The sequence below is a fragment of the Galeopterus variegatus genome, unplaced genomic scaffold (assembly GCF_000696425.1).
Source record: "Galeopterus variegatus unplaced genomic scaffold, G_variegatus-3.0.2 Scaffold1731, whole genome shotgun sequence".
In the NCBI taxonomy this organism is placed as follows: Eukaryota; Metazoa; Chordata; class Mammalia; order Dermoptera; family Cynocephalidae; genus Galeopterus; species Galeopterus variegatus.
In genome coordinates, this window is record NW_007727842.1 from 471,630 (window position 1) to 498,104 (window position 26,475).

The 26,475-nt window shown below is 40.5% G+C and overlaps 1 protein-coding gene across 1 annotated transcript in view; it reads right to left on the minus strand.

Moving 5' to 3' along the window:
- ZNF827 (zinc finger protein 827) overlaps window positions 1–25,444 on the minus strand; it is a 161,802-nt gene extending 136,358 nt beyond the window's left edge. Inside the window, exon 1 of the mRNA XM_008578633.1 lies at window positions 25,274–25,444. Within this exon, the coding sequence (XP_008576855.1) occupies window positions 25,274–25,319 (46 nt within the window). The 5' untranslated portion in view covers window positions 25,320–25,444. The remainder of the gene's footprint in view (window positions 1–25,273) is intronic.
- Between the last annotated feature and the right edge of the window lie 1,031 nt (window positions 25,445–26,475).

Here is a 26,475-nt window from a genome sequence, read left to right on the forward strand (position 1 = left end):
CATCTCCCCAATGGCTTCTTATAGAGATGCTTTTTAGCAAACACCAAGTAGTCAACATCAATTTCAACAATAGGGCTAATTTTATGTTACTTTAGCAAACCACCTTTCTTGATTTCAGATTAAATATCTCATCCTTTAAGAGAATCACATGGGAAGAATCCTATAAATAGTAAGAGAAGTAAATAAAAATCACTACAGTAAGAATTAGTTGAATATATCCTCGAAGAATCTCTTCTTTGATCTTTATTGACACTCATTAAATGAACTAACAGGAAAATATATGATTCAAAATTAAATACTTTTAGATAATATCTTTGGAGTAGCCCTGGATAGTCAAGATCGGTTCCAAATCAATGCAGTAAGGGTCAACTAACAAAGTACAAAAAATCAGGGTTTTGAGAACCACAAAAAGTTACAACCACATGTCCAATCTTGTCATTTTACTGAGACTATTAAATATGCTAAAGGTTACTGGTTGAATGGTTGAAACAAAGACACACAGTCACCTAGTGCTAATGCCAAACCAAGAACCCCAAATCTCTCAACACATGGCCCAGTGCTTCTCTGCTGAGAGGCCCTGTGAATGGCAAGTTCTAGTGAGTTCTGAGCAGCTGCCCTCTCTCCATCCCCCTCCATCCATACTTCCATCCCCTTGAATCAGAAATCAGCAAGGGATTCTCTTAAATAAGGACAGCATTCCTTCTTTATCTTGAGATAAATCATTAAGAGGTGAGTACCCACTATTCCCATACTCTAATCTCTCCATTCCTTTTCTGCCTCTTCTTTGTTGCAGTCGGTCAAAAGTTGATTTAAATGCCTAAAGAATTTAGCACATCTACTAACAAAACCCCAAAAGCAAAACTTAATTTCCTAACCACCTCCACACCCTCAGTTAGCAAGAATATTCCCCCTCCAAACATGCATTTAAAGGAAACTTGACAAGCCCAAACCCAAAACAAACAAATGGGTAAACAAAGCATTTCTTAAACAGAGCTGTTTATGTACCCTAAAATACCTAAATATTTCTCAACCATCTATTCCTCGGTTCTCAGACTTGTTCACCAAGATACATGCTTCTCTGGACTGCAAGAAAATACGGATACCTAAAGAATATATTTTAAACTCATAATACTCTATTAATTGCTTTTCTAAAGATGCTGATACTGAAATTGAGATTATTCGAACAATAAACCACCAAATAATTTTAATGCTTGGCCTAGAAAGAGCAAGACCAGAAATAAGGAGAAACATATCTGAAATTATTCTGGCCTTACCTGAGGTCAAAAGGTGGGGGAAGCTTACAGGGAAATGAATGCAAAATAAGTGGGTCAGCCAGGCACCATAAAAATAAATAAATAATAATAATAAGAAGAAGAAAACAGAAGAAACCATCCTTTAAAAAATAATAATAATAAGTGGGGAGGTGCAGAGGTTAGAGAAAAATCATAAGAGGCTCATGTACGCTTTCGGTTCACAAAACAGCAGGGATTTTCCCCACAAACATTAATTTTTAATTTTTTTTCTTTACTTTTCATTTTCTTTTTTCTTTCTTTTTTGCCTGCTGGGCTCCTCTCTATTTTCATGTTCAATTTCATGGAGTAGGTGTACTTGAAGGCTGTACTGGTTGTACTGATCCAGTTATGGTGAGCTCTCCTTCAGCGGGGTCTGCAGAACAACCAGCACCTTTCCCAGCCCAGAATTTCCTTCCACACTATAACATGGGAAAAGGTTCTTCCATTGGGAATGGAATGCTCAAAACAAAGCATTCCTGCAACTTAGAGGATGAACCTGCTGGACACCACAAACTTTAAGAAATGCCAGCCTTGACTTTTGTCTCTCTCTTTCACAATCTGAGAAGTCCCCAGCAGCAACACACCTCCATGTTCCTTTCAACCAGCACACAATCATCACACAGAATCACAGAGCCGCATGCCACATGCCACAGTCCTAGAAATGCTTCCTGCGGCAAATGACTGTGGATTTCACAGCTTTCTTAACTAAGGCTTCCAGAGAAAGCCTCTAAATGGCCAATGTAAATAACTTCTTGTAAATACATTATTTCTAACCTCCAGAAAAGGAAGCTTTTTCCATTGCTAATTTTACAACCACCTCTGTCTCCGACTGTCAGGTTCGCACTCTTGTCAATTTTACACAACGGTCTGTTTTGGGGTGTATGTTTTCCCTTTAAATCAGAAACTCAAAGGATTAAGAATAGAAATGGTGCAATTACAGAATGAAAATATGCTGAATAAATTTTATTTCCATGTGGTGAATATTTCTCCTTTGGGGAAAACAAAACAAAATTCTACTACCTAACACATTTATTTATAATTCAGTTCTCAAGCAGCGACGCAGTAACTCGATATCCACACTCCTGCTGCATTCTCAGAAGAGAATGCCTTTTCAACTCACTTCCTTTCCAGTCTGACAGTTTTAATCAGATGCATTTCACTGGACCAATATACAATTCAACATCCTCCTTCAGAAAGATCAGGAGCTGAGTGAGGAAAAAAATATAAGAAACACCTATTAATTTTCATGCCCTTTGGCTGGGGTTGAAGCAAGTGGGGATGGAAGCCTGAAAGTCCCATTTTAAATCTACCTACAAACTATTCCCACCAATCAGTCCACATGAATCCAACCAGCAGGCTTTCAAGAGAACGGGGCTCAAATTCTTAGGGCTCACCTGGGGTGGGGTGAGTCATGGTCAACCTTCTAACAGTCAATGTCTCTAACACCCTCTTCTTGTGACCACAGATGTGTTTACCTGGCACCTACCACATAACCTTCTGTTTCCTTTTCATCTAAAAATCTAAGTTTTCTCTTTCCACCTAATAGACATTTATAGCTAAGTAACTCTGCCTTTTAAGGCCATACATCTCCATCACTATTATCAGTTATTCCTATAATACCTACCACAAATCATACAACCAACTTTTATATGCAATTTTACATAAAAGTTATTGGTAAAGTTTAAGGAGCTGTATACAAAAATTATTAGCAAAACCAGTGTTAATAATCGATTTAATTCAACAATTAATTTACTGATCACTTACTATGTTCATGGAACTGTTCTCTACAATAGGGAGAATGAGAGGCTCCAATAGTCTCTGGCCCCAAAGTTTATAATCAACAGGAGAGTGAAGGTTGCACAAACATTGAAAGTACAATGACTGGTGCCACCAGAAAGGAACAGAGCAAGAGTTGTGTGATGACAAAAGAGGGAATGATTAACTCCAATGGTGCAGAGGGCTTTGGAAATGGACCCATTATAATCAGCCTTGCTTCTCTACAAATTACTAAAAAGGAAATATCCCAGTCATGGAGAAAACTAATATTCAGATGATATATGTTAGATAAATTAACCCAATGAAAAAAATTTTATATTCTCAATTCTTCACACTTAAAAGACACAACATCTATTGACTTGTGAAACGTAGATTTTACCAGTTATCTCACTGTCCTCGCTAGTTTTGAAATCACACCATTAGATTATAAATACCTTGAGGCAGGACTATGAATTAGTCATTTTTGTGTTCCTGCTCGATGCCCTGTTCGTAGTAGGGGTATTGGGGCTCCTGTGTTTGCACAAGACAGAAAACCAGCAGGACTGCATAAAGCCAGAAGGGAATTCTCTCAGTTCCTGTACCAAACAATGAAAGGAGCCTGCATCAGATAGGATGTGGAAAACTCTGATTTTCCTCTAGTCTCTTCCTCTCAGGCCACTTTTCCCAGGAGGCTGAAAACCTGGTTGCCACTGGTTCTGGGTTTTCACTCTCAATAACTTGCCAAAAGAGGAAGGTCTTCCCTCCTCTGATTGGCCTGTGGGAGGTCATGTTCCCCTCCCTGGACCTATCACTGAAGCCAGAGGGCGGGTTCTACAACTGGCTGGATGTGGGTCACAGAAGAAAGGAGAGGGACGAGGTAGCCAAAAGAGGAAGGTCTTCCCTCCTCTGATTGGCCTGTGGGAGGTCATGTTCCCCTCCCTGTACCTATCACTGAAGCCAGAGGGCGGGTTCTACAACTGGCTGGATGTGGGTCACAGAAGAAAGGAGAGGGACGAGGTAGCAGGAAGACAAAAGCAATGACCTCTATAATGTTTAATAAAGGTTTCTTCTGCTGCATATCAGGCTGTTCTGAACCAATTTTAGGATGTTAAGCATAAAACGCACCTGAATTTAGGCCGGCTTAACTTGCCAATTTTTAAATTGTCCCTTTGTGTCCTGAAAGCCTCAGCGCATCCCCCACACCAGGTCTTCCTGAAATGAAGAGACCTTGGGGGTCTTTAGGGTTCCAAGTCCACTGTCTGAGGTAAATGCATGGTAAGCAATTGCTCCACAGAACAAAGACTCAGAGATTACAGTTACCGAAACATTGATGCCCAGGCACCCAACTGCTGTCAGTGTGGCCAGGAAGAAAAATTAAGATCTTCTAGAGATTTAAAACTGCCAGAGTGGAAAAGACAACCAGATTCTTGTCACCAGCCCAGCTGGGAAAAAGGTGCCACAAGGGCATGGGGAAATGAGAGGAAGTCTGCAGAGGAAAAAAGTCTACAAATTCAGACAGCAGGGAGGGCTCACAGGTCAAGAGCAATATTTTGCATATGGCAATATTTTCAAATTTTTGTTTTAAATGTCCATGAGTAAAACAAAGGTAGCAAGTGAACACATCACTCCTTCTCTTCAAAGTGATTTCCAAACAGTGTCTAAGCCAGTTTCAGTGTTCTCATATAAGGTGCTCAGCCAGATCTTCCTCAGCCGAGGAGCTGCCCAAGCTCATCCACCAAGCTGCCCCTCTCAACATAAACGGCGACTCCTCGACCTTCCAATGGCCTAGACCAATAACCGTGCAGCCGTCCTTGACTCCTCTTTCTCTCACACCCCATATCTAATTCGTCCATGGATTCTGGAGGGTTCTACCTACAACATGCATCCCAAAGCTTGCCACTTTTCACCAGTTCTACCACTACCACCCTGGTTTACAGCACTGCCATCCCTCACCAGGACTAGGGCGTTGGTCTTCCAGCTGGTCTCCTTATTTCCCATTCTTGCTTCTCAGCAACCAGAGTAAGTTTTCAAAAATGTTATGTCAGATTCCATTATTCCCATTCCCAAAGCCTCCACAATGGCTTCCCAGGTTTCTCAGAATAAAATCCAAAACCCTCACCTTGACTTCAAGGTGTTACATAATCTGTGTCCCTGGTGACCTCATCTCCCACCACTCCCCCTTGCTAATGAAGTAGGCTCCTGCCCCAGGACCTTTACAACTGCTCTTCCCTTTGCCTGAAACCTTTCCCCCCACAAAATAGCCCCACAGCTGCTTCCTTCCCTTCCTCAAAACAATTGTTTGTAATACCTAGATGTGTCTCAGGAGCTACTAGGACTTTTCAGCAGTCTGTCCCCACATTTCATGGCCCCAAGCAACTGTGTACTTTAAGTTACTATTCCTACTTTGATAATCCTTTTGAATACTTTTGTTCTCTATCATATCCTAAGCAGAGATCCTTTCTTCTAAATTTGTAGCTCTTTATCTGCCATAAGCTGAGATAACAATCACCAGGCTTATTAAAAATGTACAAACTAGGAGTGAATACCTAGTGTCATAGTTGACTTGTGCTCCCCCCAAAGATGTTCCAACCCCCAGCATGTGTGACTGTGATCTTATTTGCAAACAGGGCTTTGCAGGTGGTCAAGCTAAGATGAAGTCATTAGGGTGGACTTGAATCCAACAGAAGACACAGGACTTACATTACTAGAGATACTTAGAAATCCTTGTAAAAAGGGGTCAATTTGGAAACAGACATACACATAAGGAGAACACCATGTGAAGTTTAGAATTATGCTGCCACAGGCCGAGGGACTACCAGAAGCTGGGAGAGAGGCGTGGAGCAGACCTTCCTCATCACCTTCAGAGGGAGCATGGCCAGCACCTCGATCTCAGACTTCAGACTTTGAGCCTCTGGACTTTGTGATACTTTATTATGGTAGCCCCAGAAAAGTAATACACTTAAATTTGGATGAAGGCCTGGGACTTTTTTCTAAATTTTTTCACCTCTGGATTCTAAACTTTAGCTTCAGTTAGAAATGTAGTTTTTGTATAAGCTGGCTATTCTTGCACAAATCTGACCACGCTGCTGGTCAGTGTTAAGTCCTCCAAGGCTGGAAAGACTATGAGTGGACTAACAAGTTATTTTTGCCTATCTCTAAATTTTAACCAAATTTCTTTCAAATGAAAGGTTTTAAAAAAGACATTAGCAAGAGAGGCCTTCTATTACAAGAGATACTTAGAAATCTCAAAACAAAAAGATATACTCATCCTTACATATGTTGCAGCAAATTAATAAGAAAGGAATAGTTCGAAATATAGCTTGAATCCACTGACCAGTCTAGAGACCAACACAGTCCTGCTTGGTCCACAGATTGATTACTTGTTCCTTTACCCTTTCATGCACCTCCATGTTACAAAAAGCACATACAATCTGTCCCCTCAAGCAATCAGAAGTAAATTTACCATGGCTACCACGTCGTTATCAGAAAAATTGTCTGCTAAGGCTGATAAATTGGTCGATTATCTGCTTCTTTGACTTTTATTTCCTCTTGTATAAATGTTTTCATCCTAACATTGCCAATACCTGTTATAAGATGAGCAATAAATTACCAAACTACTGAAATCACCAGGAAATCCTTAATAGATCAAAAAAGAACTTAACCAAAAAACAAAAAAGCTCTAATAACATAATAATGCACTTTACAGTCTAAGAAGCAGCACTCTATAGATGGATAAATGGCTACTTATCGAAATCTTAGCTTACACATAAAATGATACATTTCTTTGTTGGCACATATACCAAGAGCACCTTATAATGAAACATATTATGGTCATAACCATTCTGTCTGCCAAAGGAAAACTTCACACAGTAAGTCCTTTATTTACTCAAATTATACATATATCCAGAAGGAAAAGGACTGTGGGAGATAAGCAATTCAGCAAGGGAGAAGAGATGAGATTGCTTTTTATTTACTACTTAAATACATATAAAATAAAAGCTGCAGAGGAGGCAGCTCTCCACTCCCATATATTCACAAAAGGATATTGGTGTTATTCACTGTGTGAGAATATTTTTACTGGTTATGCACAAGGATCCATGACACCAAAGGACAGCTGATTACAAAGACAACAGTAACTCAAAGTTAACTTTAAACACTAATTTAAGCCAACAATTTTAACCTTTAATCCTACCAGGCTTTGTGCCAGGGCTGCTATCAAATGGTCAAATATATTCTTATTCGTTATCTCCTTTTATTTTCCCTGCCCACCGTCTGGTAGACACATAAGAAGTCAAAGATAGAAGGCCAAAAAAAAAAAAAAAAAAAAAAAAAAAAAAAAAAAAAATGAAAATTAACAAAAACTATAACCAACCAACAAATTAAGATAATTCCAAGGGCCAGGATATTCCGCAGCTAAATTAATATTCCCTTAACAACTCAACAGTCCAACAGTTTTATCCATTTAATTATCTTTGAAGAATCCTGGCAGTGACATCCTTTCTTCCTGGGCATTCCTCAGGCATGCCACTTGGGGTCTTCACTAAGAGAACTTTGCTAGATCTTTCACCTGAAAGAAACCTGGTGCTGTTTTCTAGTCCTTTGTTACCATCAGCAATGCTCCAGAGGAGACATTTATTACATTTCGCAACAAAACTCGGATGTTTCTGGAAATGCATCAAGTGTTAAGGTTGAGGTCAGGGAATATTCTCTATTGCTGTTTTAGATAAGGCTCAACCCCAAGGTAAATGACCCCAAGGTAAATGATCCTTCTGGTCATATGTACAGCCCCAAAGGAACCACAGCCATTCGTACTTCACTTTCTCTTATTCTTAACCTTTTGAGAGTCTATAAAATGCCCTAATTTTGTATTTGAATAAGCAACCCACTGCTATTTCATCTTATAGAACTTAGAACTGTCTACAGTTCTCTAGCTGCAACATCTCCCACATATTATAAAAATTTCGTTAACCAGCTTATCCTCTACCAGAAACTGGTATTTGACAAGGAGAGTGAAAATGTATTGGACAATTTAAAGAAGTTCATTTGAGGAATACAAGTTTGAAAAGCATTCTGATGTAAACTTGCTCAACTAATCAGGTTTTTTTTTCTTTTTTCCCTTTTTGTCTTTTTTTCGTGACCGGCAACGGATCGCAACCCTCAGTGTCGCGCCTGTACCGGACTGAGACCGGCAACAGGATCGCAACCCTCGGTGTTGCTCCCGCATCTCGCTCAGCCAGTGAGCGGCCGGTCTGTATGTGGGACCCGAACCCTCGGCAGGAGCGCTGCCGCGCTTCCCAAGCGGCGCACTGTAGCAGTGCGCCACCGGGTTGGCCCCAGGTTTTGTTTTAAATCTACTTGTTTTGAAGTTACTTAGAGAAGCCTATTTTGGGGTGGGTTTTTTGTTTTGTTTTGTTTTGTTTGGTATTTCCACATTACTATCAGCATAGTAAATCTGACTTTAGGCTTTGTGGGTCACATTCAGTCTCATATTCTTTATTTTTTTAAACAATCCTTTAAAAATGTAAAAACTATACTTAGTGCAAGGTGCTGCACAGAAACAGGCCATAGTTTGCTGGTTTGCTGACCCCTACTCTAAAAAAACAGGTACTTTTTCTTTATAATAAATGCAGAATGGTGCCCTAAAACAGTATTGAAAATTCAAGTATATAGCAACAAATTTCATCATCAGCTTTTTAATCCAGCCACTTGTGCAAGTTATTTAGCACCCATGTGCCTCTGTTTCTCCATCTATAAAATGAGGAGTTAGAACAGATTAGTGGTTTACAGACCACATCTCAAGGAACCCAAGGACTCTAAAGCAGGGTGAGGCTCTCTGGACCTGTCCCCACTCCCATGCTAGCACATACCTAATCAGCACAGCCTTGCTTTGATCTTTTCTATGCAGTGGAGCTCTCCAGAGACAAGGGTTCCACCAATTTTTTTTAAAGTTTTGAAGAACACTGTGTTAGATGATATCAGGGATCCTCCTGGTGTGAATGCTCTATGAATCCATTATTAGATCATCAGTCATTTCCAATTATTTTACTGGGAAGTGTCAGGTAGATGTGAAATGATTTAAAGTCCTATATTGAGAATTTAAAGGAGGAGAAATAAAAACAAGAAAGATCTTATTCTAAAGGGCCACCTGTAGTTGTTTAGATTTGTGGAAATTCACCATATAGCCAGATCAGACGGTTCCCACTGTCCCACATATGCTAATGTGTGAGAGGGCTCATTCCCACATCTCTCTGCTTAGAGCTCCAGGAAAAGTAGAATGATTTAGCAGTGGATGAGCACTGAGCTGAGATTCAGAGACATGGTTCCACTCGGAATTTGGAACTTACCTGCTATAAAACTCCTGATGTGTAGTTAAAAACTGGAGGCTTACTATACACTAACTCACAGACAGGGTGTTAGGAATACAGTGATGAAGCCAGACAGATGTGGAACACTTTGTCCCCCATATTCAGATCCCTCATCCATAAAGTGGGGTAATAACACATGCTGCCTCTCCCATACATGGTGGTCCTGCAGAGATGGCCAAGTATTTGTAAACTGCAAAGCTCAGACAACATTAAGCTAAAAAACTACAGATTCTTCTCCTTTTGAGTAAATAAAATATATGCAACTTCAAGAATTTACCAAATTGATAAAATAAGGCCACAATAAGTATTGTACAGCAAAAAGCCATTTACAGAGCTTGAAGCAGTATGGCAAAACAGGAAGGGCACGAGGTTTGGAGCCAGACACTCCACTCACACCCTGCTCTGCTCTGCACTAGGCCCACCTGACATCCACAAACACCTTCTCTCATTTATAGAATAGGATACCCATACCTGCAATTTTACAGGGTTAATGTGAAGGTAAATCAGAAATATGTAAGAAAAACACCTAGCATACAGTTGGCACATCATGAATAATAGTTTCTCTTTTCCCTTCATCCCAGGCACCTAGAAATCTCAAATGAGAGAACATAATGTTTTCGAGAGTTGGGCTTACCTCAGAACTTTTGATATTGCTACCCAGCTCTATATTGTAATCACCTCAACCAAAGAGGACAGGAAACTTCTGGTTGTTATGACCATGGAATCCAGACACAGAATATGCCCAGTCATCAGGAAAATCTTACAGTCTTGGCACAGTTTGAGGACAGAAAGAGAGCAACAGCCAATAGCTGAGGGGAGACTCTACAGTCTGGAATGTGCCACAGACTTCTAACCACAAAAGTTCTCTCTTGCAGTCAGACTGTGGTATCCCCCTGGGGTGCAGGTCATGGCCTCTGCTCTTCTCGGCAAGCCTCATCCGGAAGCACATGATTTTCTCCAGTCATCTCTAGGCCACATTCACATGAATATCCGTGGGTCTGCTCATCACCTCCTACCCAGCCCAGATGTACAATTCAGGCAAATTGTTTTCTCATTTCTGAAAGGGGAAGACAGCAGGAGATGGTCTCCAAAGTCCTTTCCACTTCTAAAACCCTTTCATTCTGTGACTCATTGTTAACTTCACGTATTCATTCATTCAACAATATTGATAGAACATCTCTCTCTTTGATTCTGTGATGGGTTCTTAACTTCTCTCTTCATTAATTTCTTCAAAAACATTGACTACCTACTATATACCAGGTACTTTTTTTTTTTCCTTTTTGTCTTTTTTCGTGACCGGTAACAGGATCGCAACCCTCGGTGTCACTCCCACACCGCGCTCAACCAGTGAGCGGACCGGTCTCTATATGGGATCTGAACCCTCGGCGGGAGCGCTGCTGCACTCCCAAGCGCCGCACTCAACCGAGTGCACCACCAGGCCGGCCCTATACCAGGTACTTTTATGAGCAAGAATGTACAAAAATAAATAAGAAATAGTCCATGCCCTTAAGAAGCTCACAGTTAATAAGGACATCGACAAGTAAGCAATTATAAAATGTATAGGAGGTTATTACGATAGAGTTGTGGGAACCAGGGAAGGAGACGCTTGATTCTGCCCAGTATGTGGAACAATGGTAAGGAAGGAGGGGAAGCAAAAAAGGCTCATCAGAGTACTGAGTGTTGAAGGCTAAGTAGGAGACTGTCAGGCAAATCAGGCAAGTTGATATTTCAGAAACAGAAAAGAATATGCCGAAGTAAGGAGATATAAGAATGCTTTGCAGAACAGGTAATTCAATATGAATGAAATGAGGGGTCTACAGGAAGGCAGAGGAAAAGAGGGGCCTCAGGTGACTTTGCTTCTTAGCAAAGTCTAGAAGTCCAAACTTTATCCTTTTAGGGAATGCCTAAGATCTTAAATAAGGATTATCTGGATTATGAGTGTTTTAGAAAGTCTACTGTGGTAGCAGTGTGGAGACTGGATTACAGAGACCAGGGTGGGTGAGTGGGGAGGTGTCTGAGGCAAAAAAAGATGTGGATTGGCAACTATTTCAATTCTCTGCGGGAGAAAATAAGAGGATAAACTAAAGCAGTGGCCAGGAGTGGGCAGGATGAATTCTAGAGACACTTTGGAAGCAGAATCAACAAGACCTGGTGATCAATTCCATGTGGAAAGGAAAAGGAGAGGGAGGCATTTGGATTACACCCAGGTTCCTGTCTTGGGTGAGTGGGTTAATGGATGGAGAAAATAGCAACCCAGAAAGAGAACACAAAATGACCAGAAATGCTCCTAGTTCCCCAGGCCTGAAAATCTTAGCCATCTTTTGTATGCAACCATGCACTCTCCAAGATAAGTCATGTCAGACCAGTGGCACTCACAGGAGTGCTCCTCCAACAGGGGACCAGGAAGTCATAGGAGCAATCTGCAGCATCTTCATAGACCAACAATGTTACATATGTATTCACAGGGTTGAAAGGTAATTTAACGGATGAGTTTATTTAAAACATTACTTTTAAGCCAACAGATTTACTGTGGAGGAAAATGCATATTTTCATCCAAATCTGTAGATAGAGCAAGAGGATTCAAAGGTACTTCAAAGAAATCTCACAGAAGCTGTGAGAACCCTTGTGAAGTATGGGTTCCCTGTCTTCAGGGTTATCTGCCTTTTGGATTCTTCAGTAAAAATATACAGAAAGTGCAGTATTATAGCACTACCTAGTAAAGCTGAAGAAGCACACACACCAAGACTTGGCAATTCCATTCCTATGTAGACACATCAGAGTAGTGGTTCCCAAGGTGTCCCCGGACTTCTAGGGGTCTCTGAGACCCTTTCAGGGATTCTCTAGCTCAAAACAGTTTTCATAATAATAGTAATACATCGTTTGTCCTTTTCACTCATTGACATTTGTACTAATGATACAAAGTCAATAGTGGGTAAAACTGTTGGCACCTTAGCTCGGATCAAGGCAGTAGTACCAAACCACACTAGCAATCATTGTATTCTTCACTGCCACACACAATTAAAAACACACACAACATAAAGACAAAACGGACAGAAAACCCCTGCCAGTTTCAATTGAGAATGCGTTTGATGAAGCAGTAAAAATTAATTTTATTGAAGTCTGATCCTTGAGTAAACATCTTTTTAACATTACATGTAATGAAATATAAGCATGAAGCACTTCTGCCATCACTGAAGTACAGTGGCTGTCTCAAGGAAAAGTACATGTGCGATTGTGGGAGTTAGGAGCTGAACTAGCCACTTTTTTTCATGAACATCACTTTTCATTGAAAGAATAACTGACAAACAATGGCCATTCAAATGGGGGAATGTGGCAGACTATTCCTTGGAAATGAATGTAACAAGACTGATAATTTAAGGAAAAATTGAAGGTATTTGTTGCCAGTGATAAAATTCAAGCTTCCAAGCAAGAGTTAAAATTTGGAAAACTTTTATCCTACACAGTAAACCTGACAGCTTCCCAATACCGTAGTTATATACTTTTCAGAGAAGGTCAGTGTTGATATTAATAAATTCTTATACATTTTATAATGAAATGTGTCAACATTTGGTAGATCAACAATAACTCAGTGAACCAGTATTTTTCACATGTCCAATGTAAGATTTTACATGCATGAGGACCCATCCCTTCAAAGCCTGAGAGACCAGTAGATTTTAATGTAACAGAATATGAAAAGTTCATTGAAATGTTTTCATTTAACATTGCAACTAATCTTTAAGAAGCTACCTCTTTTTGAGACTTGGTGTATTATCAAAAAACATCCACAATTATCTGAAAAGGCTATTACATATCTGTGTGAAGTTGGATTCTCTTCATGTACTCTATTCAAAATATGTAACAATAGATTGAATGCAGCAGGAGATACGAGAATCTAGTTGTCTTCTATTAAGCCAGACATTAGAGATTTTCAAAAATATAAAACAATACTACTCTTCTCACTAAATTTTTTTGGAAAAATATATTTTTAATGATAAAAAGTTTAATTTCTCAGTTTTAATCTCTAATATAATACAGATAGACAAATACAATGCATATACACAGAAGCTCATTGGAGTCCTCAACAACCTTTAGAGGTCCTGGTAAAGGGGACCTGAGACTAATGTCTTAGAGAAATTCACACTCAGACCAAAGTGATATGTACATGCATGTTTACAGCAGCACTGTTCGTAAGAGCAAAAAGTGGAAACAAAGCAAACATCCATTGTGCTATGTTTCTACACTGCAATAATAGAGAGCAGCGAAAATGAATGCACCACAACTACATGCATCATCATGGATAAATCTCAGAAAGGTGACTGTTGATTGAAAAACCAAGGTGCGAATGCATGCTGTATGCTACTACTTTTTAAAATGTCAAAGACAAGCAAAAACTAAATGGTACGGTAAAACCATAGAGAAAAATGCAAGGGAAATGATAAATAGAAAATTTGGGATAGCAGGAAATCTTGGGGGACAGGTGGCAAGAGAAGAGTACACAGATGAGTTCAATAGTATTGAAACTCGTTATACTGGGTGGTAGGTTTACAGATGTTTGTTCTATTATTATGCTTCATTATGTATGTATAAATGTTGGATATGTTATTTTCTGTAAAGAGCACATGCTTGATGATTCTTCTTCCAAAGGAAGCACTGCATTAGACCTCTCCTTGTTGATTATTCAGGAACCAAAGAGGTGAAGAAGGGGCAAGAGAGGAGGGTAAGAGAGGAGAGCAAGCCCTGGCTAAGTGTCTGCAGCACTGGCCCTGAGAACCCATCACAGGGCAGGGCTCTCCCACGGGCACCTTCAGAGGTCACGTCCACTGCCGTCCATCCTAGTGTGGTTTTTCAACAGGCCTCCCTATTTGAAAAGGCCATTTCTTCCTTTAGGCCATCATCCTCCATCTCCACTTTTATCACAGAAAAATAAATTACATTTCTCAGTTGATTTTTGAGTTGTATCCAAACCACTAAATTTAGCAATATTAATCTCTTATCACCTGGGCCAGCTCCTGCCATATTTTTCCTTACATCACCAATATGGCTCCTCTGGTTCAATGAAATCTCTTAGGGCGCCCCAAATACTTTTGGCTTATTTCTCCGTCTTTTGGCTAATGTTATTTCTTCTGCATAGAATGTTCTCTCCTTCCTTCTCAAGATCTAAATCCATTGCTTCCTTAAGATACTTTATATGTCATTCCTCCTTGAGAATCTTTTCCCCATCACTCTTACTCTGCGTTTCCTCAAACATTTACACATCTAATTCATAGCATATCACCTTGCACTTGTTAGCATATTAATTTATACTTAGCCTCTGTAGTAGTTTTGTGTCAACATCTGAAAGACTGTCAGGAGAGACTGCATCCTATACAACTTTGTGAGCCAGGTAAATGCTTAAAACTTTCTTCATGAATGAGCTCCAAATGGGGACTACAACTGTCAGCTGATCAAATTCTCACTGCTCTAACATGATACCATGTGTGCTGCATATACCCTTTCTCCCCAAAGGCTCTCAATTCAGTATATTGAAAGATGTGTTCCCCCTCTGTTGGAACAGATTTCTAATTTTATAATAGAAACCAAGCACAGCAGGATTTGCTTTATAGAACCCTTTTTCACCATATTAAACAACTTTAGAGTTCAACACTTTTCCTCCCCATCCCACCCTGAATTACTTGAAGTCTTTAGAAAATCATGGGTGATTGAACCAGCTTCTTCATAAACACAATATCTTCTATTTTATTTTTGGACAGTTTTATTTATTCAACAGGTCCTTATCTTAAATCAAATTTATCTTCCTTACTATGTCTACCCTATTGGTCCTAGTCTGTTTTACACTCTGCATTTCATAAGTCTATGAAAATACTATTCAAGCTGAATTTTCATCGTTTCCATCTCTTTCTCCACCCATGTGGCCCTGAGCTCCATGAGAGGAGAGACCATGCTCAATTCAGTTCTATACTCCCCTAATCCCTGACATAGACGCATGAGTTACTGCTGGTGGAATAAATGTATGAATGAACGAATGAATGCAGTAACTGTTACCACATACAAGTTGAGAATTTAGAGATGAATGCTAATTCAAAGTTTACTCCCTTCTTCATTTGACAGAACTTCATGTACCTGAGCATAGCTACCATGCACAATTTTACCCACTCTCACGCTTATCTTCAAATTAAGCATTCCCAATTCCCTCAATAATTAATTCTTCATATGATGATTTCATGAGCCTACAACAATCGAGTTGCCTCCCTTCTAGTTTATCAGTTTCCCCCTTTGAATCAGGGCATCCAAGCCAGGATTCAGTATGATAGACATGATCTAATCAGTTTACAAAGCAATGTTGCCACCCTTATTCTGAATTCAGTTCTTAAATTCCTTTAGCCAACTCTGCTGAAATGCATCCATTTTTCAAATAAAGGCTGAATTTTAAATATTCCTTGTTGTTTTAGAGTGGTTATCACTGGAGGTAGAAGGTTGAATATTGGGATTTTCACACTTTAAACATTTATACATAGTTTTCATTATTTATACTAAGTATGTACTACACTTGTCTTTAAAATCCAATATAGATTTAAAAAAATAAATTAATAAAGAATTAATATCTGTTATTTCTATGGTTCCAGCCTTATGGAGTACATCCAAGTCACATTTAAACTACCTGTACCTTTCTCTCTTTTTTTGTATATATTTTTTCACCTATCAACAAGTATCTGTGCACAGCACTTCTCTCTATGATCCGCTAGTCTAGCTAACCCAAACTTTATTTCTAGATTGTGAAATTTCTCTCTTTCTATAAATGTCAAAAAGCAGCTCATCATGATTTGATTTCCCTCTTTTTTTAAGGTCAGATTAAAACCCTGTAAATTGTTATTTGAGGTTTGCTTTCCCCTAGAAGAGAGAAATCATATAGCACATTTCAGGAAGTTTCCTGGAGTGTAGGGTCTCCCACACTGTTTCCTCCAAAATACAGCTGTGCTTCATGCTCTGGAGAGGAGTGTTCGGTTAACAAGCAGGGCCAAACAAGTGCAGATTAGAAAACAATGCCTAATTCTAGGCCATTATGGGAAGGCAGTGCTCTCCATAAGGAGCATGCAATTCAGGCCCCAGAAAGCGTCGCTGTATGTGACTCTATTCTATTATCCTAAGCCTAGTCTAAGGTCAAAACACCAGATCTTAAATCTTCGATAAAAGACATGTTATTGACAGCACAACGTGTTCCATCTGCACCTAAGGCGTCCTCTGGTAGTGGAGGGTCTGTGAGCAGAGTTGGAGGTGGCCAAGGCATTTCATTCAGGTTGTGAGATCCCATGAAGATTTCACAGACCTCAGAACTACACAGGGACCTCAAGAGACCATCAGATGGTCCAGCCCTTGGTAGTGCTGACACTGGTGACTTTGAGCAAGCTTCTTCCTCTCTGTGACTTGGTTTCCACTTCTGTCCAATCAGTGGGAGAAGCAGCCCTTCCCTACCTGCCTCGCAGGCAGATGACATCAGTGGAAGTGCTTAGTGAACAATAAAGCATACACTGGTGACTTTGAGCAAGCTTCTTCCTCTCTGTGACTTGGTTTCCACTTCTGTCCAATCGGTGGGAGAAGCAGCCCTTCCCTACCTGCCTCGCAGGCAGATGACATCAGTGGAAGTGCTTAGTGAACAATAAAGCACAATATAAATAGAAGGTCTGGGTAATGCACTGTTATCCATTTTATAATTTGGAGCTACTTAAGTACACAGAGGTTAAGTAACTTGACCAAGGTCACAAAGCCAGTGAGAAACCTTGGTGATGGGAGCGCACAAGGGAGAAGACTGTGGTCTCCCCCGGCGTAGTGAGTAAGAGGGAGAAGTCTGGAGCCCGTTGTCTCCTGCCCAGCATAGCTTCCTTCCCAGAGCCTCTGGCTCCTAACCTGGAGAAGTTGGAATCAATTACTCAAGTCTATGACCTAATTTTAGGGTGTTAAGCGTCTAACAAATTATGGTCATTAACCTGCCTAGGCTCAGCATCACCTGTCTTTACTTTTGGCTGAAATGACATCACCCTAGAGTGTGAGTTCTGGTTAGTTCAGGGGTCCTCAACCCTGGCTACCCATTCAAATCACCTCAGGAGCTTTTAAAAAATGTCCATGCCCAGGCTCTACTCTGGGCCAATTGAATTTAAATCTCTGGGGGTGTTTGTCGTTTTTAAATCTCCCAGATGATTCTAATGTACAGCCAGCGTTGAGAACACTGGGTTGGGTGATGGTGATCAGAAACTGATGGGCAGCCATAGTTGTCCTTGATTAATTATACAGCACAGTTAAAGCAATCCTACTGAGATCCTCAGCTGAAATGGACTCACACCTCAGATGTATTAATATGGCCAGCAATATTGTGCACGTACTATGTGCCAGACACTAGTATAAATATCTATATGTATGAGCTCACTTAGTCCCATAGAACCTACAATTTCCCCCCATTTTACAGATGAGAAAAGCAGGCAAAGTACTGCAGTAACTTGCTAATGTCATGGCTAAAATGTGGAGCAGCCAGGACCTTAATCCCTACCTTATACTGTTTCTTGATACTCCCACAGAATGTGGTATACAATTCCTTAGACTCAGTGATGAATTAAAAGATCAAAGAATGTTGGCGAATGTAGAACAGTTTCTAATCCAAATGTCTGCAGGGACCAGGAGGGAAGACACCTGAGGGAAGCAGGCAGGTGTATATGCATATGGGGACATGGTGGCTGATTGGTAGGAACTGTGGCAGACTGACGAGCACATGCCTGCCCAGGGAAGGGAGACAGCCGCCACTGACTAGAGCAGATTGCTGCCATGTGGGGAGGTGGGCCCAGTGCTGCTGGCTCATCCAAGTTTTCAAAAGAAACTGGAAATTTGTATTTTTATGGAAAACCTCCAATTTCTAAAATGTTACCTAAAGTTTTTAAACATACTGTGGGGAGCCAAACACATCAGCATGGCACCAGCTTATGACCTCTGATATGCTCTATGTCATACACACAGACACACACACCCCTCAATCTTTCACTTAAGATTCATTTAATGTGTTCTCTTGGATTGGTTCTATGTGATTAGAAACAGCAGATCCTGTCTTTCTTTCTGTGCGAAATTTGAACTATTACCTATATAACATATGGAAAACCCAATATAAATTTCCCCTGGGTAATTTTGATCAGTGGACTGCCTGTTGAATAAACGATAAATAAGTAATTTATTCAACACCTATTCTCTCATTTGAGCCTCCCTATAAGTCTCTGAAGGAAGATTTACTATCCTCCCTTTATAGTAAAATCCAGTCATAATTCATAAGATTATTACACAACTTAGACATAATTCAGGTCAAATCACATAAACAGAGGAACTCCTTTCTATAGTAAAAACCTAATATTGCTAGCCTATGAAAAAAGAATTAGTCAAGCCCTACAGTAACAGCCTTGTAAAAGAATTTTACCATATCATATTATTACTCATCACTCTAATGAGATATATGGGAAGTAAATTTTAAAAACATAGAAACCACCAAAAAGTTCTAGGTCAGAAACAGCTGTAGTCCAATCACAATCTCAGCAAATTGAAATGTACTTTATATACTTAATAATAGGTAATACTTATGGAGCTCTTTCTATGCAGCGGGCGCTATTTAGGCATGATTTTATATATATGTATAATACTTACATTTATATATGTATGCAATTAATCCTTATAATAACTCTATGATATAGGAACTATTATCACCATTTAAAGACAAGGAAACTGAAGACACAGAAGTTAAGTAATTTGCCCAAGGTCACATACCTAGTCAGTGGCAGAGCTGGGATCCGAACAGCCTGGCACCGGTGTGTACACCTGACCACTACCCCATGAACTTCAAAAGCAAATAAGTTCTGTTTTTACTTTAGCTGTACCTATACACAGTAGACAAATGGAAAAGAGGGCAGAGTCACAGGTGATATTTTCTCCCTCTCATTACAAAACAACAACAAAAGCTTTTTAAAACATACCACGCTAAGATACTAGCACTATATCTATCACCCTCCACAAGTACAATAGCTTGTTTCAAAAGCTCAGATAAGCACAGTGCTACTGATCAATCATGTAAAAGATCATTTTCTCCCGGCCCTCTTCAACCCCTTTTGAAGGCCAACTTCTTCACAGCACTCAAAACAATTCACCCTGAGATCCACATTTCTCTCTCACCCCTTTCCTTTTTTCTTCACACCACACTTCTAATGGGATATAACCACTTTTCTGACCCACACAGAAACTACCAGAGAGAGGTTATTTTAGGGTTTGCTTTTTCAGGCCCCAGCCTCTGAGAAGGTCCATGTATTTCTTCCTTGTTGTTGGATAAAACTTGGCTGAATTTAGATTTTCTTAAAAACACAAGCAAAAGTACCTAAGCCTTGGTCATTTAAGAACTCTAGAGAAAAAACTTTAGTGGTGGAGGTTGTTTTTTAATATGAAGGGAATGGACAGTTGGAAACAACATCCTTTTTAGGCACACAGAATCTGCATTTAATATAGCCCTAGGTCAGTCTGTGAAAAGCAGAGCTGCTAAAGGCCACATTCTGACCCCAGACCGTGGGCGCGTATCACTGTACATTTCATAAAATTAGCCACAGTGCAGCCTCTGTGTGTGTGTGTACAGGCAGTAAAGCTGACTTTTATAAAATAAACAGCAAATATGCACCCATGCAGCTTAAGATTAGTATCAAGCCAAAGTCTGATTTTAATTTATGAAACTACCTTGTAAACAAAATTCTAAACAAAGGCGGGTCCTTGGGGAATAAGGGTCACCTGAGAGGCCCCTGCCTCAGCACCTAGTCGTACACTATTCTCCAATATCATAAAAAATAAAAATTACAGACAGAGAATAGAAATACAAAACTTGCTCTCAAACAGAAGGGAGAAAGCTAGAAACTTCAGGCTATCAAGTACTCTTAGCTATTTCTAAAGTCTGTGCTTCATGCATTATTTTCTTATAAAATATGACAGAAGACATTTCAGCTATCATGAACTGTAAAGTGTTTTGTACACTTAGCCCTAGATAGTATGAATTACTGAGCTATACCTAGCAAAGCAGGAGACAGAAAACAGTACATCAGAAAGAGGACACAGCATCATCATGTACAATCTATACCTCTAAAATGTGATTCTACGACTACATGTACAATCTATTCCTCTAAAATGTGATTCTAAGACTACATTAACTAAGCCAAAATAGTAATGAAATGTGATGAAAAAAAACCTCATCTTATCATAACTAGGCATGGTCTGTTTTTCTTTACAATAAGAGAAAACCCAAAATCTGTTCCTTCACTACAAAGCACATGGTTTGTAAAATCTTACGCTAGAAATCCTTTAACATCCCCCGAAGTCCTATTTTCTAGGTCTCATTATCTTGTTCTGCAATCAGTTTGATTAAATTATAGAAAATTACTAATACATCACTCAGATTGGAGAGATCAGCCCCAGCCTGTTCTGTTTGTTTTTCTTTCTCCTATCCTAATTCTCCAGCAGATATTTAAAAACAAAGAATGGAGGAGGACATGGAAACTTCCAATGAGGAAGGCTAAAGGATACATTAACCTAATTTCAGGAATATGATGCCCTTCAGTTTTCCCAAGTGGCATTACTGACCAGTCACAGAAACCAAAGGAGCTTTAATTTATACAGTGTAGCAACGTGGGCTCCACCATCATTTCCCTCATGCCTTGTGCTGTGGTCTGAACATCTGCATCCCCCCAAAACTCATATGTTGAAACTTAATCCCCAGTGTGATTAAGAGGTGTGGCCCTTGGGAAGTGATTAGGTCATGAGGGCAGAACTCTCATGAATGGGATTAGTGCCACCCTTATAAAAGAGACCCAAGGGAACTTGTTCGCCCCCTTCACCATGTGAGGACACAAAGAGAAGGCACCACTGTTGACGCAGAGATCAAGTCCTCACCAGACACCAAATCTGCTGGTGCCTTGATCTTGTACTTCCCAGCCTCCAGAACTGTGAGCAATAAATTAGTATTGTTTTATATATTGCCCAGTCTAAGGTATTTTGTTATAGCAGCCCAAACTAACCAAGACACCTAGTCATTTCTCAGTCCAAAGGTACCAATTTGCAGGTAAGTGACCAGGGTTAGTGATACTGGGTGAGAGTGTTTCTCTTATGTGAAACTTACTCATCGAGACATGATCTGAACCCAAACTACTGGGATTACTAAGTAAACTAGTTTACCAAACCAGCCAGGAACCATACATTTCAAATCCAGCTTTTTCTACATGAACATGTTGACATTAATAGAACTCCTTGTATTTTAAACCAACTTTTGACCCCAAGAGAAGCCTGCCTGTTAACTCCACCCACACATACTCTCTTGGGTGTGTCCACAACTTTTGTCCATTTAATTTTACAAGCCTCATAAGACAGAGATTTTCTACACCTCCCTTGGAACTCTCCTAATAGAGGCCATTCAAAGAGTATAAAATCTCAAATACACAGCAAGCTCTAACACTAGCCGAAAGCTGTCCAATTTATACTTTTCCAGCATGATTTATTAACACTTTGTGCAGAGAGACTTGTCAACTCACACCAGCTGTGTCATCCCCAGAGCGAGATGGCAGCACGCAGATAAATTAAAAATCAATTTTTTTTATTAGAATCTATTGTGAAGCATTAGAAGGAATGTGAGTTTGAGCTATCTTCCTTATTTTAACAGGACAACTCCATGACATCCTACTTATTGTATTAGGAAAACATGGGGAACAGATAGGCACTATGAACTGGCATCAGCCCAGGCTGCTTCTGGATACCTTGGCTGGTTAGCTCTGGCTCGCAGGATCAGTGAAAAATTTTGCTACTTCACACTCAAAATTTTTCCCACTTGGTCCCTGCCATGGTTAGTCAGGAGGTATTGCCTGGTCACTGCAAAAATTAATAAGAATAAATAGGGGGAAAAAATTAAATTTTCTACCAAAAAATTAAATTTTCTCTTTCATCAGACATAAAAAAAGATGTGTAAAATTATAAAATAAGGGAACCTGTTGCTTTTCAGTCATTTTGCTTCCCAATTTTACTAGAAAGCAGGAAAATATTTTTTAAAGTTTTGTTAATGAAGAACGCAATAACCTGTTCTGGTCTTGACCCACTACTGAGTAAACAATGAAAATACTGGAATAATAAAACAATTGTTTTATTAACTTTTCCTTTGTGCTTCCCTCAGGAATAGGCATCAGGCAAATTTCCAATGATAAATATAGTAGGATCTATGAGGAGTCTTCAAAAAGTTCATGGAAAGATTTGTATTATCTTTTAATTCTATTTTTCAACTAACTTTTTAAAGTATCCTCGTTAACTCATACATGTTCATGGGTAAGTTGAAGTAAGGAGGAAATCTTAAAAGTGCTGATCACCAACAGTAAAAGGATTTACAAGATGCAACAGACTCAGGAGAAAGCCCTTCCTTATCCTTTCTCTCTTCAGTTTGTGCTCCCAAATGTAATAATGTTCAGAAAGTGCCTATCCCTGTGCCTGGCGAACAGTCACAGTATCAGTTTCCCTCTCTTCCTCTTTCTTATTCCTTATCCTTTCTCTCTTCAGTTTGTGCTCCCAAATGTAATAATGTTCAGAAAGTGCCTAGCCCTGTGCCTGGCGAACAGTCACAGTATCAGTTTCCCTCTCTTCCTCTTTCTTGGTTGACAAACATTTTTAAGTTATGCAGTTCAGGATTCTGCTAAAGATAAGGTCGTGGTATAGTTCAAAGAACCTCTAGGACATTTTTTTGAACATGGTATTGGAACTCGTTAATAGAAAGAACTTTTGTAAAAGAGCCATCAACATCAGCAGTCATATTTAAATCCCAAAATGATCATTATTGCTCTAGGCCAAGAAATAAAGGCTTTATCTTGAGCAATAATTTTTAAAGCCACCCCTCAACGATAGTGTAGGCTTAACATTCTTTGCTGGGGGTTGCCTCTAAAAGTTAACACAGAACTTCTTTTTGATTTGTGGACAGCAGGATCACCATTCAACTCTTTAGGACTTGTCATTTTTTTCTGCATGTGTATGAGGCCCATATAACAAAAACAGCAAACACAGATACACACACACTCCTACTTCAGAGGCCCAGGAGGAAATGACAGTGTAGAATTTTAAATCAGAAACTTAAGGCTTGGGTCACTAGTGTCAGGTTAAAGGCTCACCCATCTCCAAAGCTAATTCAGTTGTGAACAGTCCCATGGGTGTCTAGCTGAACAGAAGGAGCTAGGAAACCTTAGCAGGCCGAAGCCCAGCCTGGGGAACTGCTGGGACTCCGTGCCAGGGGCTGAGACTCACCCCAGACTTGGTATCAGATAATACCAAGTACTAGTGTGGATTTCCAGGAGTAATCCACTCGAGGTGGAACTTCCAGGTTCCCTGGTATCTGTGCTGTCGAGTGGGAGGACTGTAGGGCTTATAGATCCAGACTGTGCCTGGCTAGTATTACAATTAATAATGAAAAAAATACATTCAACATACCGAAAGAGACTATAAGTAACAATGGTTTATGCTTTAGAAATTTTTAGTCATATTTTGGGGGAGTGCAGAGAGAGGCAAGGAGGGATCTATGAGGAAGTGGAAAGCATTCCAAATTTTCTATAGATTCAGTTTTCACAAGTTCCTTTTTTTGTATTCTAATTTGCACTTCTTAAATGTGTGTTTACAGGTTCTACATATTCTTAAAACAATGTATCAGTGGTGGCTGTTAACCACTTTTGTATTTATTCAGAAGGTCTCTTGGGCTTCAAAAGCAATTTCTCCCCTCTTATTCCCCCTATGACCTCCCTTCCCTACCCTCAAAATTACACAACTCACTCTTTTCTTTTAAATCTGCCCCTAAATAACTTCTTAAAACCCTGGGATGACTTCTATCAGGGGAACTTTAATACCCATACTTAGTATATTTTAACTTTGACACAGAACAGTTCTCCAGGGAAAGAAAAGTCCTTCCCCCACACATAAACAAACAAACAAGCTTTGACACAGAACAGTTCTCCAGGGAAAGAAAAGTCCTTCCCCCACACATAAACAAACAAATAAACATAGCTTAGCATTAAAATTGAGACTTAAGACTACAATTATATTCTACATTAAATACAAATTAACGCTAATTTTTTACCAAAATCAATATTTATTACATCTCCACACCACTCCCAAGTTTCTTCGACTCACTCAGCACTTAGCAAGCCTTGGGTTACTGGGACTGAATTGCAAAATACACCATTTGCCCAGAAATTGCTCCTAGTCCAAATGCAAATTGGTTACAAAACAGGCATAAAGCACGCTTAGAACAGGCAGCACACATCCAAAAAATCCATTCAATGCAAAGGTAAGTGGAAAAGCTTCACAAATTAAGGCTTCGCTTTAAAATCTAAAGGGACATTTAAGGTGCTTGCAAAGGTAAATGCTTCTTACTTCGGTAAAAGTGGCTTTCCGTGCCTGGAAGAGGGAGGTAATTTTTTTTTTTTTTTTTTAAGTGAGTGGATTACAGTATTCAATTAGAGAACAGGGTGGGAGAGCCCACTCTCAAAATATAACTTAATCACCAGGCACCAACGCGCAGAAGGGGCCCACCAAGCACGAGAGCTAAAATGGAGCCTGAATTTCCTCTCAGACGCAGAGGGTAGTTGCACGAGGTCAGGGTCAAGGTCACCAGCAGGGCAGGCTGCAGCTGCCCGACCGCACTACACACAAGGAGAGGCAAGGCGTTCCATCTCCGTCACAGCCGAAACAGATAAATCCCTTCTCCTCTCCCACCCTCCCTCTAACCCCGCCAACATTTTTTTTTTTTAAGCGGAGGGAGAAGAAAGGAAAATGACCAAATAACCTCACCGCCCTGGTTTTCGCACAGCAGCTCATCAGCTCCCAAAGTTGCCATCTAAGGGCAAGTTCGCAGAGAACACTGAAGCCCATTTTGTCCGAGCGGGGCAAGCCTCCCCCGACCGCCCCAGGATTCCTGCCTCCTCTCCCTGCCCCCACACGCCCCCGACAGAGCTGGGAACCGTGGCCGGCCGGCCATGTGCACGCACACGCTCTTCCACCAAGTGCTGCGAGTTTTCTGTGAATCGCAGCGCGGAGCCTCCCAACTCGCCCTCCCCGACTCCACCGCCTTCTCCTCCTCGCACAAAATTTCCCTACACACGCAGCCGCCTGCGAGTGATTTTATGTGCATATATATTACATATGTGATATTATCCTCAGAACCTCTAGCGGGCAGGCGAAGGAAGGACTGCACAGGGGCATTTTTTTTTTTTTTTAAAGGAAGGGAAAAAAAGCACAACCCAAGCCCTGTGCGTCGACTTCAGCATACAGGGAAGGGAAAAGAAAAGAGGAATGTTTGCGGAGCGGACTGCCTGCAAGTGCCCTGGCTCGCCACTTCGGCCGCTGCCCGAGTGACACGGAGCCGCGGGGGCGCCCGGCCGGAGCAGCCCGCGCCCCCCTCCGGGTCCCCCGGGCAGGCACCGCCGCGGATATTTCGCGAGGGGGAGATCGATCGCACTGCCTGTCTGCAGCGGAAACGCACACGCTCACACACAGCCCGAGCCCGAGACACCATAACCTTAACCCTTCCCCCACCCTCCGTGAACTTCAGGTGACCGACCACGTCGGCCTGACACCCGGGCGGGCGGGCGCTCCGGCTCCGCTCCCGCCCCCAGCCCGGGTTTTGCAGGATCGGGATCCGAGCCGCGCCAAACCGCCGGGAGAGGGGAACAGTGCGGGGGGAGAACTTTAATACCCATACTTAGTATATTTTAACTTTGACACAGAACAGTTCTCCAGGGAAAGAAAAGTCCTTCCCCCACACATAAACAAACAAATAAACAAAGCTTAGCATTAAAATTGAGACTTAAGACTACAATTATATTCTACATTAAATACAAATTAACGCTAATTTTTTACCAAAATCAATATTTATTACATCTCCACACCACTCCCAAGTTTCTTCGACTCACTCAGCACTTAGCAAGCCTTGGGTTACTGGGACTGAATTGCAAAATACACCATTTGCCCAGAAATTGCTCCTAGTCCAAATG